This window comes from Salmo salar, chromosome 05 (assembly GCF_965601325.2).
Source record: "Salmo salar chromosome 05, fSalSal1, whole genome shotgun sequence".
NCBI lineage: Eukaryota > Metazoa > Chordata > Actinopteri > Salmoniformes > Salmonidae > Salmo > Salmo salar.
This window is the reverse complement of record NC_138295.1, coordinates 28,796,320-28,812,734: the sequence shown is the minus strand read 5'-3', so window position 1 is coordinate 28,812,734 and position 16,415 is coordinate 28,796,320. Positions and strand designations below refer to the sequence as shown.

At 41.5% G+C, this 16,415-nt stretch overlaps 2 protein-coding genes across 2 annotated transcripts; both read right to left on the bottom strand.

The window, feature by feature from the left end:
* Positions 1-735: 735 nt before the first annotated feature.
* On the bottom strand, positions 736-4,340 carry eif4ea (eukaryotic translation initiation factor 4ea). The gene is made up of 7 exons (XM_014199188.3): positions 4,229-4,340; positions 3,631-3,734; positions 2,666-2,761; positions 2,502-2,565; positions 1,820-1,933; positions 1,367-1,506; positions 736-1,254 (listed from the first exon to the last, which is right to left on the bottom strand). Exons 1-7 carry the CDS (start codon positions 4,244-4,246, stop codon positions 1,140-1,142), a joined length of 651 nt encoding a protein of 216 aa, XP_014054663.1. The 5' UTR covers positions 4,247-4,340; the 3' UTR covers positions 736-1,139.
* A 551-nt stretch (positions 4,341-4,891) lies between these two features.
* Positions 4,892-16,370, bottom strand: adhx (Alcohol dehydrogenase class-3). The gene is given in 9 exon segments (NM_001141021.2): positions 4,892-5,102; positions 5,238-5,376; positions 5,586-5,721; positions 9,908-10,168; positions 10,444-10,663; positions 11,447-11,534; positions 13,405-13,546; positions 14,171-14,272; positions 16,340-16,370. Coding segments are annotated over 9 exon segments (1,131 nt in total). The 5' UTR covers positions 16,358-16,370; the 3' UTR covers positions 4,892-5,077.
* Between the last annotated feature and the right edge of the window lie 45 nt (positions 16,371-16,415).

Genomic DNA, 16,415 nt, shown 5'->3' with positions numbered 1-16,415 from the left:
CAGTGCTTTGCTGGGAACAGCCAGTGATTTATTAAGAATTCAAGGCACGCTTAACCAGCATGGCTACCACAACATTCTGCAGCAATACGCCATCCTATCTGGTTTGTGCTTAGTGGGACTATCATTTGTTTTTCAACATGACAATGACCCAACACACCTCCAGGCTGGGTAAGGGCTATTTGACCAAGGAGGAGAGTGATGAGTGCTGCATCAGATGATCTGGCTTCCACAATCACCTGACCTCAACCCAATTGAGATGGCTTGGGATGAGTTGGGAATTTCTTATTATTCTCCTGACTGTTGTGCGTTTATTTTGATGATTGATAGATTATATTAAATAAAAAACATATTTTTACATACTTATTTGGTTTTTGCTGTTTAAGCAAAATTACATTCCGAAAATGTATTATAGTGCTCAGCATTTGTGGGAACTCCTTCAAGACTGCATTCCAGATGAAGCAGGGTGAGAGAATGCCAAGAGTGTGCCAAGCTGTCATCAAGGCAAAGGGTGGCTATTTGAAGAATCTTAAATATAAAATATATTTTGATTTGTTTAACACTTTTTGGGGTACTACATGATTCCATATGTGATATTTTATAGTTGATGTCTTCACTATATTTTCTACATTTTACAATGTAGAAAATAGTAAAAATAAAGAAAAACCCTTGAATGAGTAGGTGTGTCCAAACTTTTGACTGGTACTAATATATATATTTTTTAAATATTTTTTTTTTAGTTTGGAATTAGGCGTCCCGAAAACACGCTTACGCAGAAAAATCCCTGGCAGCTACGAGTGTGATACTGTTAAACATAAAACATATCAACAAAAAGCCTCCTAGTATATCCTCAGTAAGAAAAGTGAAATGGCGCATAAAAAAGAACATAGTTAACTTTTGGGGGGGTATTTCAATTCTCATGGTTATTCCACCCTTCATCGAAGGTATAGGTTTGTTTATGGGCAAATATGAATGAGACCATTTTGTCGTGAAATCATATTACAATTGATTGAATAAAGGCAATTGTCTGTGTTGAAGCTCTGGTTTCAATTGGGTAGCAGATTAAACTTCGCAACAGCATTTCAACAAACGCCATGGAAACGGAAAGGAAAAACAACCAACCAACAAACAAAAAAAACTACTTAGACGACAAACTTGTTCTTGGTGGTGGAACCACTCTTGGTGGCAGTGTCCGCGTGTGATTGATATCCGATGATCACCTTGTGTGGCACGCCTAACCTCTCCTTCCACCCTTGTCTACAGAGGAGGGAAAATACACAGTCTAGTAAAAATATCTGGATATGGATAAAAACAAGAGATGGTCAACATCTTTCAGGGCTAACTAAATGGTATGGCAACGCCAGCTCACCCTATGTGTGTAATGGCATCCTTGTTTTCGTAGTCTGTTGTCCATATCGCAAGTTTGTCTCCTTTCGTTCGGATGTTGACTACTGCCCCGCATACATCATCACTGTGGTCATCGAAGGCTTCGCCCACTAGGCACAGGAGCTGAAACGCACATGGACAGCCAGATGTTTTAATACTTTAATGACAGCTAGACATAATCAACTTTCTGAGACATGTATTGCATGTCCAAGTAATGCATTTGTATATGTACTTCTGGGAAAAAGTCTGTGAATATATATTGTGTGTGTGTGTGAGAGAGAGAGGCGACTAGATAACTCTGCTATGTCCCACACACTTAACATGAGATAAATACACCAACTTTTACAGAGTAGGGTTACATACAAATAGTTAATACATCTTAGTGTAGTTCTGCCCTTTGTGCGTGTAATCAGACTTGTAGGGGTGGGGTACTAACCGTTTCCAGCCAGAAGCGGTCGAGGTCGGCCCTGCGCTGCTGTTTGGAAAGTGTGATGAGCCATCTGCCGCCACGCTTGTTCCTCTCGTCCTCCCACATGGGCTCGATACCATCCTGCAGCACAAAAACAGACCAGGCTCAGGGGTTAAAGGGCAAAGTTCAATTCATTACTTTTTTTGCCTTTATAGGTCAGGGGTTGCTTGTCTGCAAAGATCAGCCTCGACATTTGCTTGTTTTGGTTGCAAAACTTGATACATGATAGATGGGCTTTGGATTAAACTGGTTTTCAGATAAAGGGATTAAGCTATACCCAAGAACAACTCTGTTCTCAGTTTCTGTATGTTTGGTTGTTACTTAAGAGGAATAGATGAAACCTAAAACTGGAATCCAGTTCAACATAAGGAACGGAACTGAAAGCTGACTGAAGTGAAAAGCAGCCAAGCAATACTAGTATAAGATCATGCCATTGAATTATGACTGATAGAGGCTGTTTAACAGTCTGAGTTGTGGTCTATTTAGGGCAGACTGACCTCCTTGGGTGGGGTCGTAACCCTTGCAGTGAAAGCTAAAGCCACAGGCTGAAACGAGACCTTGGGAGATGTGACAACTCCCTGTCATAGTGTAGTGTATGGAAGAAAAAGGAGCATGTGTGATATTACAGAAAGGGAAAAATCATCCTTACCTTGAAAAGTGAGTAGTCACAGCCAGAGATCAAGTTACTTGATAGTTGGATGTGATTATACAGACTGGGAAAACAGGAGGAAAGGCATAGTATTGACACAGTAAGTCACTCAGTCTGAATATATGTAAGATGTTGTAGGTGACTTTCTCCAATAAAATACTTACGCCCAGAAGTCTTCCACCGTGTCAAACTTGGAGATGAGACGGAGGTTTGCTTGCCAGGTTTTCGTTTTGTCATTCTTAAAGAACCACAGAGCCCATCTGTAGAGCAAACAAAATACAACGATTTTATGTCAACACTATAGACAGATTGGCTGACGTCACAAAAATAATGTGTGAGCATCAATGTGGCCGGAAGCCATGATTTGTTATGATTCTCAACGGTCAGATAGCTAGCAACAGGTGTTTGACTGATTTCATGGCAATGCTAATTTGGCAAGAATTCACTAGCTAGCTAACCAACAACGATGTATTTGAAAGAGAAGAGCTCATTGTGCAAATGTATTTATATTTTCAATGAATATTTGGAGACGACATGTAAACTATATTTAAACATTCTAAGCCAACCCTGTCAGTTTTGCCCCATAGTTGCACATGCGTCGGATTTGTTGCTGAACAACCAACCTGTCTATAGACTATAAGTGTATATTGACAATGCATCACGCAAAACACACTCCCAGTCAACCTTATGACAGTTTTCAGTTTACTATGTACGTTTCTTACATTGTGTAGGGATTGAGGGGGAAGATGTTGGTCCTGTGTGGCTGGTTGAGCATGGCGCTTGCGGGTTCGATTCCCGCTGGGGCCACCCATATGTAAAATGCATTCAGTCATGACTAAGTTGCTTTGGATAAAAGTGTCTTAAATGGCATATAATAAGATGAGCTGTACTTGAACCAGCAACCTTGTGGTAACATGGCAAGTGGTCTGTGGATAAATGGTGCAGATCAGCGGCCACAGTACACTTTTAGGGATATACAGTGCTTCCTGTAATATGTTAACCCATGCCTGACAAGCTGGTAGAAACCATAGTCAGGAATTAACATTAGTGCATACTGATATCCCAATGGATATAGCTAGTTATGTATTTTCATGTGGAACTAGCTAGGTTAAGCAGCTATAGTACTTACCTATTTTGTAGTGGATGTTTGATGTAATCTTCAGGATTTACAACTTCTTGACCAGTTGTTTCACTTTTTTTGCCCTCAGAATTAGGGGGATTCAAACTTGATTCCTGGAGAGATGGGGGAAGAGATCTCAAAAAGCGACCTAGCATTTGAGACAAACCATTTCACGCCCAACTGGTACAACTTGTCCCTGGAACGCACCAAGAAGGTCAACTGACTAGCCACCTTTCTTGAAGGGGCGGTGGCGACCGTGCCTGTTACTAGTACTGTTAACGGTTGACACTGCTGGGCATGGATATTTTTAACCTTCAATACTTATGAAGATATAGTGACTAACATTGAGACGTCTTGTAACTTGCTATATGCCCAACTCCAGCATGCACAATCGATTAGCTAGCGACAGTTCGTGTTTCACTTAGGAGCCCTCGAAGAGTCGAACATTCCAACAATCATTCTCACATTTGCGGTGGTCGTGCACTCGCAGCAACACCCACCATACATTTGCATCACTAGCTAATATATCACATTTGATATATTTCAGAATAACTAACCTGAAACTGCCCATTATCTTACAAAATGTAGAGTTAATGCAATCACTCACCAACTCAGCTGTCGCCATCTTCTGATTATCTGATTCACAATTCTGTAATGTGAAACATAAAAGCGGATTGGATTGCGCTTTCCAACGTGACAACCAAGTATGGTAAACCTAACTGCGCATGCTCAGATGTGAGCTCTTCAACTTCAAAATTGCTTGGAACACTTGCAAAGTACAGTAATTAAGTCGATGACCACTATTTATTTTGTGAATCGCTTTATTTTTACACTAGTTTAAGGCATTAGGGTTTACCCACCTATTTTATTACCACTTCATCTGTACACAATGCAGACATTTTATTTAGTCTCCATTAATCATTTTCATATGCTTTGATACCAGGGTCTCAGTGACAATCTTACTACATCAAAACATGCCAATAAACTGCTCAAAATAGTGCCTGCTCCATCATATTTTACCTGTTAAATCCCTATCAATGATGCATCCATGATCAATCAAATCAATGTCGCATAAGTAAACCATTTGGTTGTGTAGCTCTGGATGATTGACAGACTTCAATAGGATTAAATGGATAGAGTTTTAGTCTGGAAAGTCCTTTGTCCAATTTCTGAGCCATCCAGAAAAAAATATTTTCAAAAGTATAGCCGGTACCTACGGCACATTTCATTTCAAACTGTAAAGAAAACATAAGAGAGGACTATTGCTTTTCTGAATTTTTTTATTGATCCTAATTGACATGGACAGAGCCACATATGTACGCAACTGGACTGGAGAGATAATCCTGAAAGTTTAATGACATTAAGTGCACAGGGTTAAGTGCTACAGTGTATGAAAGGTGATTGTTTTATAAAGGCCTGGAGGTGAGTGTGATGCGCAACATGGCAGGGAGGCACTTCAGAACTTCAAGACGGTACGGATGCTGTAAAGGACAAATTAAAATACGGTGATTAGCATAAAGCTTTAAAGGCCTTTAATATACTTTGTGTTGGAAGTATACATTTTTATAAACTAACATCACACTGATGTAATATGATGCAACACCTGATCTATTTACCTCTTTCCAGCATGCATGAGGTCAAATGCCTCATTGATCTGGTCAAAGGGCAAGGTGTGGGTCACAAACTCATCCACCTTCAGCTTCTTGTTCATGTAGTCAGTCACTAGTTTGGGGACGCTATCCACACTCTTCCAGCCTTGGACAAAGGAATAGGAAAACATAATGAGGAATCTATGCATTACCTTACTGCATTGTCATACTTCCATTTAAAAAAAAAAAGTCTCCTAACTAGTGCCACATTACTGCTCATTTATCCCCCCAAAAAATAGGTGACTTTACAGAGTAAAATACATTTATGTCAAAAAAAAGGCAAGGTTTCTCATAAAAATCATCCACGACATTAACCTCCAAATGCTGTGCCCCTCCACACACGGCCGGTAACCAGCTGGAACGGACGTGTGGAGATCTCCTTTCCCGCGCCTGCCACCCCGATGATGATGCTCTCGCCCCAGCCTTTGTGGCACGCCTCCAGAGCTGCCCTCTGAAACAACAAATTGAGCATCATCAGAAGATCGGCTTCCCTAAATACTCTTCTGCTTAGCAAAGTGACATGTATTTTGCAGTTGTGGTCCAAGCCTGAAGTACCCCCTACAATGACCTCTGGTGGTGAAGAGTATAACACCTTCCATCGTGTTGAGAGTCTTTATTTTGTTAGACAACAATAAGAACTGAGGACAATGTACATAACAATAGACCGACAGACAACAATGCCATGGTGTAGCCTAATACAAAAATAAATAAGGACAAAACATTGTTAGCTTACATTCCATGGCATATGTCTTTCTAAGCCTGTCTTTCTAAAGTCATCGAAAGCAGAGTTAAACAAATTACCGACCATTTTAAATCCCACCGTACCTTCTCCGCTATGCAATCTGGTTTCAGAGCTGGTCACGGGTGCACCTCAGCCACGCTCAAGGTCCTAAACGACATAACCGCCATCGATAAGAGACATTACTGTGCAGCCGTATTCATCGACCTGGCCAAGGCTTTCGACTCTGTCAATCACCACATTCTTATTGGCAGACTCGACAGCCTTGGTTTCTCAAATGATTGCCTCGCCTGGTTTACCAACTACTTCTCTGATAGAGTTCAGTGTGTCAAATCGGAGGGCCTGTTGTCCGGACCTCTGGCAGTCTATGGGGGTGCCACAGGGTTCAAATCTCAGGCCGACTCTCTTCTCTGTATACATCAATGATGTCGCTCTTGCTGCTGGTGATTCTCTGATCCACCTCTACGCAGATGACACCATCCTGTATACTTCTGGCCCCTCTGGACACTGTTAACTAACCTCCAGACGAGCTTCAATGCCATACAACTCTCCTTCCGTGGCCTCCAACTGCTCTTAAACGCAAGTAAACTAAATGCATGCTATTCAAGCGATCACTGCCCGCACCTGCTCACCCGTCTAGCATCACTACTCTGGACGGCTCTGACTTAGAATACGTGGACAACTACAAATACCTAATGTGTCTGGTTAGACTGTAAAACGCTCCTTCCAGACTCACATTAAGTATCCCCAATCCAAAATTAAACCTAGAATTGGTTTCCTATATCACAACAAAGCATCCTTCACTCATGCTGCCAAACATACCCTCGTAAAACTGACCATCCTACCGATCCTCGACTTCGGCGATGTCATCTATAAAATAGCCTCCAACACTCTACTCAACAAATTGGATGCAGTCTATCACAATGCCATCCGTTTTGTCACCAAAGCCCCATACACTACCCACCACTGCGACCTGTACGCTCTCGTTGGTTGGCCCTCGCTTCATACTCGTCGCCAAATCCACTGGCTACAGGTCATCTACAAGTCTCTGCTAGGTAAAACCCCGCCTTATCTCAGCTCACCGGTCACCATAACAGCACCCACTCGTAGCACGCGCTCCAGCAGGTATATCTCACTGGTCACCCCCAAAGCCAATTCCTCCTTTGGTCGTCTTTTCTTCCAGTTCTCTGCTGCCAATGACTGGAACGAACTGCAAGAATCTCTGAAGCTGGAGACTCATATCTCCCTCACTAGCTTTAAGCATCAGCTGTCAGAGCGGCTCACAGATCACTGCACATAGCCCATCTATCTACCTACCTCATCCCCATACTGTATTCATTAATTTTGCTCCTTTGCACCACAGTATCTCTACTTGCACATTCATCTTCTGCACATCTACCATTCCAGTGTTTAATTGCTATATTGTAATTACTTTGCCACCATGGCCTATTTATTGCCTTAACTCCCTTATCTTACCTCATTTGCACTCACTGTATATAGACTTTTTGTTCTACTGTATGTTTTGTTTATTCCATGTGTAAGTCTGTGTTGAATTGCTATGCTTTATCTTGGCCAGGTCGCAGTTGCAAATGATAACTTGTTCTCAACTAGCTTACCTTGTTAAATAAAGGTGAAATAAAAAAAATATGGAACATTTTGCCCTTATAATAACATGCAGTATATTTGCTGTAATTAACATTGTTCAATAGAACTCTAGTCAACTTAGTCAAATAAATATGCCTAAATAGTTAACCAACACTCCCACTTTCTTTGATGCTGTTGAATTTTCTGTTTTCTAATAGTAATTGTACTTTCAAGGATGAATCGGTGTCTTAACCTGTTGAGGTGTAGGGGGCAGTATAAATTAAACTGGTTACTACTCTGGCCCAGAAGCTAGAATATGCATATCATTAGTAGATTTGGATATAAAACACTCTGAAGTTTCTAAAACTGTTTGAATGGTGTCTGTGAGTATAACAGAACTCCTATGGCAGGCAAAAACCTGAGAAAAATCCAACCAGGAAGTGGAAAGTCTGAGAATTGTAGTTCTTTTGATTCTCTATCAAAACTACAGTTTGTGGGGTCATGTTGCACTTCCTAAGGCTTCCATTGGCTGTCAACAGCCTTCAGAAAGTTTTCAGCATTCTCCTGTCACTGGGCAGATAATAGGAGCTCAGTCACTGAGTGGACTGCCTGGAGACAAAGGGATTGGATATGCGCGATCCCGCCGTTCCTTCTTTTTCTTCTTGAATGAATATGCTATTTTCCGGTTGGAATATTATCGCAATTTTACTTTAAAAATACCATAAAGATTGATTTTTAAACAGCGTTTGACATGCTTCTAAGTACGGTAATGGAACATTTTGACTTCGGTAACGCGCTCGTGCGTTATGCCTTTGGATAGTGCTCTGAATGCACGAACAAAGAGGCATTTGGACATAAATATGGATTATTTCGAACAAAAACATTTATTGTGGAAGTAGCAGTCCTGGGAGTGCATTCTGATGAAGATCAGCAAAGGTAAGAGAATATTTATAATACTAATTCTGAGTTTAGGTTGCCCCGAACTTGGCGGGTGTCTGTATAGCCCGCTGTGATGGCGAGCTATGTACTCAGAATATTGAAAAATGTGCTTTCTCCGTAAAGCCATTTTAAAATCTGACACAGCGGTTGCATCCAGGAGTAGTCTATCCATAATTCTTTAAATAATTGTTCTATATTTTGTCAACGTTTATGATGAGTGTTTTTGTAAATTGATGTGCACAGGTCACCGGACGTTTTGGTGGGAATACATTTTCTGAATATCACGCGCCAATGTAGAATGCTGTTTTTGGATATAAATATGAACTTTATCGAACAAAACATACATGTATTGTGTAACATAATGTCCTAGGAGTGTCATCTGATGAAGATCGTCAAAGGTTAGTGCTTCATTTAGCTGCGTTTTGGGTTTTTGTGACATATGTCCTTGCTTGGAAAATGGCCGTGTGATTATTTTTGTCTATGTACTCTCCTAACATAATCTAATGTTTTGCTTTCGCTGTAAAGCCTTTTTGAAAATCGGACAATGTGGTTACATCAAGGAGAATTGTATCTTTAAAATAGTTGTATGTTTGAGAAAGTTGAATTTTGTTGTTTTGAATTTGCCGCCCTGATTTTTCACTGGCTGTGTCCTGCAGGTGGTAGCGTCCCACGTAGCCCATAGAAGTTAACAAATTGTTTAAAAAGGTTGGGTGTTTTGAATATTTTACTATCTTCATCTTAACCTTCCATGTGGGGGGTATAGCAGACACCAACTCAGCATATATGACTTGTTTAAATATGCCCATAGGTTCAACACAATGTTCCAAAATCAAGCAACGTTCCATCCTCGTCCACAATGTCATTTAGAAAATAAATGTGTTTTTCAATAAAAAGGTTGCCAACAAAGAGGTTGTCCGTCAATTTCAATATTTGTGTTGTACCAATTACGTTGCTGAAGAATTTTCTCAGGATTTTCAGGTAGATGGAATTGTAACTGTAAGCATGCTTTTATTGCCTCCTGGAGAAATGTTTAAGAAAAGGTAGGAGGTTGTGTGTGAAAATCAGAATGGCGACTTTAGTTAATTTAGTTGAAATCCAGTTTGGATTGGAATATAGTTTCTCTATCCAGGACACATTCAAGGTCACATCCAGGGCCTTTAAATTAGTCAGTGTTAGCCCACCCTCTTGAAATCAGTAACATTTTATTAAAATATTCCGTTTTATTGTTCCATATAAATATAAAATATTTTCTGTTCATATCGTTTGAAAAAGGTATTCTCTGGTGAAGGAAGAGACATAAGAAGATAATTGAATTGAGACAGCAAAACAATTTATTAATGTGACATTATTAACTTTATTAAATGGACAGTCTTACCATAATAGCCACGTTGCCGATGCATTCAAAGGAGTAGTCCACCCCACCGTCGGTCATCTCCACCAGCACCTCCTGGATGGGCTTGCTGTGGTCCTTGGGGTTCACCAACTCGGTGGCCCCAAACTCTTTGCCCTTGTCAAACTTGTCTGGGTTTATGTCCACGCCGATTATCCTGGTCGCCCCGGCAGCCTTGCAGCCCATGATGACAGCAAGGCCGATGGCGCCCAGGCCGAAAATGGCACAGGTGGAGCCAGGCTCAACCTGGAGGTAGGTTGGGAACGCAAGAGTTCCAGAATGGCTTTTATCAGTAAAACAAAGTGATACAATCTTAGTGTCAGATGTGTGTTATTATGATCATTGCCTATTCATTTGCAACCAGTGTACATATTAACTAAGTATTTGCACCAGTGGAAAATTAATTTACAGAGGATAGAAAACAAAGTGATAAAACCAAATGACAAAGCTGTAACTCTTCGCTTGTGCTTTCCACTTCTAGACAAGGTACTTTGTCTTGCAGCCTGGTGTCACCCACCAACCTTGGCAGTGTTGAGGGCAGCTCCGTAGCCCGTGGAGATGCCGCAGCCCAGCAAGCACACCTTGTCCAGGGGGGCCTTCTCATCCACCTTGGCCACCGAGATGTCAGCCACCACTGTGTATTCAGAGAAGGTGCTGGTCCCCATGAAGTGGAACAGCTGCTTGCCCTTGCAGGTGAACCGCGAGGTGCTGTCAGGCATCAGACCCCGGCCCTGGGTTATTCTGGAGAGGGGGCAAATAATTATCAGTAACAGCCAGTTGTAATAGTATAAGGTGCAATTTCGAAATTGGGTAGTACATCAGTTGATCTTGTCATGTTAGTCATTGCATAGCTTAGAGGGCTAATTATAACTTGTCCGAAATGTCCAGATCAACTTGCCCATGTCAGCCAACCTTGTTTTATTTACGTTTTTTAGCCCACAGATATTGTAGCAATTTTGTCAACCAAATATCACATGAATACACATTAGATGTGGAAAAAAAGTAAAGAACTGCAAGAAAATTTGCTTTAAAACATTTTCTTTGCGCCCCCATGAGAAAACACGGAGAATTGCAGGAAACAAGCTTTAAACCTGCAAAATTCTCTCCACCAACAACAGAGGTGTAAACTATTTATGTCATGAACAGTGCTTGTGCCCATAGAAAGACGTGATGCGCGCGCGGGATGTTCCCCAATGCTGGAAGGGGGGCCCCCTGAGTGAAACATTTTTGTCAACTATTTCAGACCTCTCTGCCTGACAGAATTTGGCCTTGATTTGGTTTAAGTTGCAATGTTGGTGTTCGCAACAGTTGTTGCTTCTTTGCCCGCACAGCAGCTACTTGAATCCCAAGACTGGAGTAGCATACGGTCCTACTATATCTGAGATTATTCTAACTGTCATTACAGATATGCTCAGTCCCCCACTGCCTGGCTGACTTTGAAAATAGAATGAGCTTGACCTCAACCTTCCAAGCTATAATTGACTCATCCTGCACTAATGACGGGCCAGATTCCCTTCCAATTACCTGATCTTCCCGCAGAGGTTGGTCTTGGGGTTTTTGCAGAATTTGCACTCACCACACTGTGGCACATACAATGGGATGACGGTGTCACCTAGGAGATAAAAATTACTTTTAGTAAGGATACAGTTCAGGAGGACGATTTCATTCAAACATAATTTCATTCCAGCCCAGTACCTAAACATCTGATTCGACTGGTCATCTGATTCAATTGATCAAGTCCTTGTATTATTTGATTCTGGCATGTTAGTTCTGGGCTAAAATAAAATAAAAACTTTTTTTATTGTCACATACACCAGATACAGAGCCTTCAGAAAGTATTCGCAGCCCTTGACTTTTTCCACATTTTGTTGTGTTACAGCCTGAATTTAAAAGGAAATACATGTAGATTTTGTGTCACTGGCCTACACACACACACACAATATCCCATCATGTCAAAGTGGAAATATGTTTTTAGAAATGTTTACAAGTTAATAAAAATGAAAAGATGAAATGTCTTGAGTCAATAAGTATTCAACCCCTTAGTTATGGCAAGCCTAAATAAGTTCAGGAGTAAAAGTGTGCTTAACAAGTCACATAATAAGGTGCATGGATTCACTGTGTGTGCAATAATAGTGTTGAACTTGATTTTTGAATGATTACCTCATCTCTGTACCCAACACATACAGATAATTGTAAAGTCCCTCAGTCGAGCAGTGAATTTCAAACACAGATTTAACCACAAAGACCAGGGAGGTTTTCCAATGCCTCGCAAAGAAGGGCACTTTTTGGTAGATGGGCAAACATTTTAAAAGGAGACATTGAATATCCCTTTGAGCATGGTTAAGTTATTAATTACACTTCAGATGGTGTATCTATACACCCAGTCACTACAAAGACACAGGTGTCCTTCCTAACTCAGTTGCCGGAGAGGAAAGAAACCGCTCAGGGATTTCACCACAAAGCCAATGGTGACTTTAAAACAGACTTCACAGTTTTCTCCTAAGGATGGATCAACAACATTGCAGTTACTCCACAATACTAACCTAAATAGAGTGAAAAGAAGGAAGCCTGTACATAAAATATATTCCAAAACATACATCCTGTTTGCAAAAAGGCACTAAAGTAATACTGCAAGAATGTGGCAAAGAAACGTTTGTTCTGAATACAAAGCGTTATACTTGCGGCAAGTCCAAGACAACACGTCACAGAGTACCACTCTTCATATTTTCAAGCATGGTGGTGGCTGCATCATGTTATGGGTATGCTTGTCATCGGCAAGTACTAGGGAGTTGTTTTAGCATAAAGCCAGGTTCTCCTCTAGGATTTTGCCTGTGCTTAGCTCTATTCCGTTTATCTCTATGCTAAAACAACTCTTTCCAACAGACAGTAGGAGACAAATTCACCTTTCAACAGGCCAAGATCCTAAAACACAAGGACAAATATAAAATTGAGTTGGTTACCAAGACATCATTGAATGTTCCTGAGTGGACTAGTTACAATTTTGACTTTAAAATCAGCTTAAAAAATCTATAGCAAGACTTGAAAATGGCTGTCTAGCAATGATCAACAACCAACAACCAACTTGACAGAGCTTTAGAGATTTAGCCAGAAAGATTCACAGCTGTAATCGCTGTGAAAGGTGATTCTAACATGTAGACTCAGGAGTGTGAACACTTATGTAAATGAGGGTGGGGAAAAATTATATTAAATCCATTTTTAATTCAGGCTGTAACACAACAAAATGTGGAATGAGTCAAGTGGTATGAATACACTATAGGTGCAGTGAAGTGTGTTGACAGGGTCAGCCATAGTAGTACGGCGCCCCTGGTGCAAATTAGGGTTAAGTGCCTTTCTCAAGTACATAGACAGATGTTTCACCTTGTCGGCTCGGGAATTTGAACCAGCGACCTTTCGGTTACTGGCCCAATGCTCTAACCTCTGTTTTAGGGATAATATATTTGTTGATATTCACAGTCCCTCACCTGGTTTGAACTTGGTGACTCCCTCTCCCACGCTTTCGACTGTCCCGGCGCCCTCATGACCCAGGATGACAGGGAAAAGTCCCTCGGGGTCACTGCCACTCAAGGTGAAGGCATCTGTGTGACAAACCCCTGTCGCAAAGACCTGAAAGACAACATTGCCATTAGTTAATTAATTCATCACACCCAGTAGGCTATGAAGCATGTGTGCCAACTAGCCTAAAACATCCCTAATTGTTGAACCACTTCTCAACCCACCAGGACTATTCCCTACAGTACAATACCAACATCTGCACCTGCTATGTTGATCATAGAAACATGGTTGTCTCAAAGGTGGAAGACAGATGGCTAGCTATTAGAGGAATGTGGTAAAATGCTTATAGAGTACACCATAATGACGTTCTCTAGTCTAAACACTGGGCCAGATAGGCCCTGTGGAACATATTCCAAAGATGACTTCCTCACAGCTGGCCTACTGAATCTATTTGGGCGGGGAGACAGGGAAACACAAGAAGCTCCCCACGGTATTCCAGCTGCTAAACAGTTCATCCCTGCCGAAGAGCGGCCTGCCTCAAACAGTATGTTATGTTTTACAGATCGAGAGCTCACTGACATGGTTCTAGGAATATATATATTGTATCACACACAAACCAAAGATACAGCAGTCTACTGCAGGATGAGGTTGTTGGTTATGTTGTCGCTGGACATGTAATGCAAGTACAATACAGGAGCATTAGTCTTACACATTTTTGGCAAAGGAAAGGGTTACCTTGATGCGCACTTCGTTGGCCTTCGGTGGGGCCACCTCCACCTCCTCAATGGACAGAGGTTTCCCAGCCTCCCAAGCTACTGCTGCCTTGCACTTGATCACCTGGAAGAGAGAAGCTCAATGTGTCAACAGTCAACTTCATACACAGAAAATATGATTTGGAAGATTGATTGGGGTGTCTGTGGTGAGTGCAGTAGAAGAGAGGAGGGTGGTCAGTGATTGAAGATGGAATGTGCAGTGACTGGACTTTAATCTGTAGCCTAGAGCCAGGCCTACTAAAGCCAGTATACAATCTCTAGTTTAATCTGGAGGGGACTGGTTCAAACATGAGACAACTTGAAACAGCAATGAACCGTTTGTGATTCTAGCTGATGTTACAGTCCTGAGAGGCCAAAGCAATGTGATCTCTACTACTCTCTATTTTAGTTATGGTCACAAAAAGACCCATAATAAATTGTAGTATTCTGAACAAAAATATAAATGCAACACAGAACCATTTCATTGGTTTTACTGAGTTACAGTTCATATAAGGAAATCAGTGAATTGAAATAAAATCATTAGGCCATAACCTATCAAAATATACTTTATATTTGAGATTCTTCAAAGTAGCCACCCTTTGCCTTGATGACAGCTTTGCACACTCTTTGCATTCTCTCAACCAGCTTCATGAGGTACTCACCTGGAATACATTTCAATTAACAGGTGTGCCTTGTTAAAAGTTCATGTGGAATTTTTTACCATCTATACATATAAAAGTGGGTGAAACAGTATGTAAACATTATTAAAAAGGGACCAGTGTTTGTCTATGTACCAGAGGAGGCTGGTGGGAGGAGCTATAAGAAGACAGGCACATTGTAATGGCTGGAATGGAATCAATGGAACACGTTATTTCCATGTGTGTGATGCGTTTTAATTACTACCATTCTGTTGATTTCATTCCAGCCATTACAATTAGCCCTTCCTCTTACCTGCCCCCTCTGCTATGTACATAGGGAAGCAGGCTAAGGTGTTGGGTGGTAGCCGGCTAGTAACAGTGATTAAGATCAGGGCAGAGTACTGGGCGGAGGCTGGCTAGTGGTGAATATTTAACAGTCTGATGGCCTGGAGAAAGAAGCCGTTTTTCCAGTCTCTCAGCCCCAGCTTTGATGCACCTGTACTGTCTCCGTCTTCTAGATGGTAGCAGGATGAACAGGCCGTGGCTTGGGTGGCTGAAGTAATGATCTTATTGGCCTTCCTGTAACATCAGGTGCTGTTGATATCCTGGAGGGAAGGCAGTGTGCGTTGCTGACAGTGTGGTTGCCGTACCAGGCGGTGATACAGCCCAACAAATTGCTTTCAATGGTGCATATGTAGAAGCTTGTGAGGGTCTTGGTGGCCAAGCCAAATTTCTTCAGCCTTCTGAGGTTGAAGAGGCGCTGTTGCGCCTTCTCCACACTGTATGTGTGAAGGGACCATTTCAGGTTGTCAGTGATGTGCACACCGATGAAGTTTAAGCTTTTGACCCTCTCCACTGCAACCTGTCGATGTGGATGAAGCGTGTTCTTTCTGCTGTCTCCTGAAGTCTTGTTTTTTTTTTTTTTTTTTTTAGGTAGAGCTTCTTTTGCTCCCATCACTCTGCCAGGGCTCTCCACCTACTCCCTGTATGCTGTCTCGTCGTTGTTGGGAATCAGGCCTACCACTGTTTTGTCGTCAGAAAACTTGATGATTGAGTTGGAGACGTGAATCGTCATATTGAACGTTTACTGTAAATCCATATTATGGTTCAATTGCGGGCTATCTGAGTGCTGAAATCAATAGTTTTTAATAAAAACGTAATCGTATGTGACATCGGAGCTACAGTCCACCCACAACTCCATCGTAAATAGTGGAGTTAGGTCGGCTATTGCCTACCTAGATTCATTCAAAGTCCATGACCCCTCAAATTGCATAACAGCAGTTTAACTTCATTCACATCCGCTTAAAATGAAACACACTGCAATGTTTCTTTGAATCGCTCGCTGGATATTCGTGGAACTTCTACGGACAGTTCACTGTCCTTTCAAAATCTGCCTTTGCGAGCAAAATACACGCTTTAATGTCCTTTCAACGGCAAGACGTTAACATTAAACATTTTAAAAGCGAAAAATGTAAACGTATACAAAGTCGATTTTTCATATACTTTGAGCTTACCTTCCCAGCTGCCTCCATGTTCTTTCTTCAGCACGAGAGAAAGGGCTGGTTGCAGTGGCAGTTCAAGAACTGCCGT

Bases quoted from the DNA above. Each gene is read 5' to 3' on its own strand.
- eif4ea (XM_014199188.3), bottom strand. The intron at 2,566-2,665 runs GTAAGTATTTTA...CTGTTTTCCCAG, and splicing joins ACGGTGGAAGACTTCTGGGC to TCTGTATAATCACATCCAAC. The intron at 1,255-1,366 runs GTGAGCTGGCGT...CCTCCTCTGTAG, and splicing joins GATGCCATTACACACATAGG to ACAAGGGTGGAAGGAGAGGT.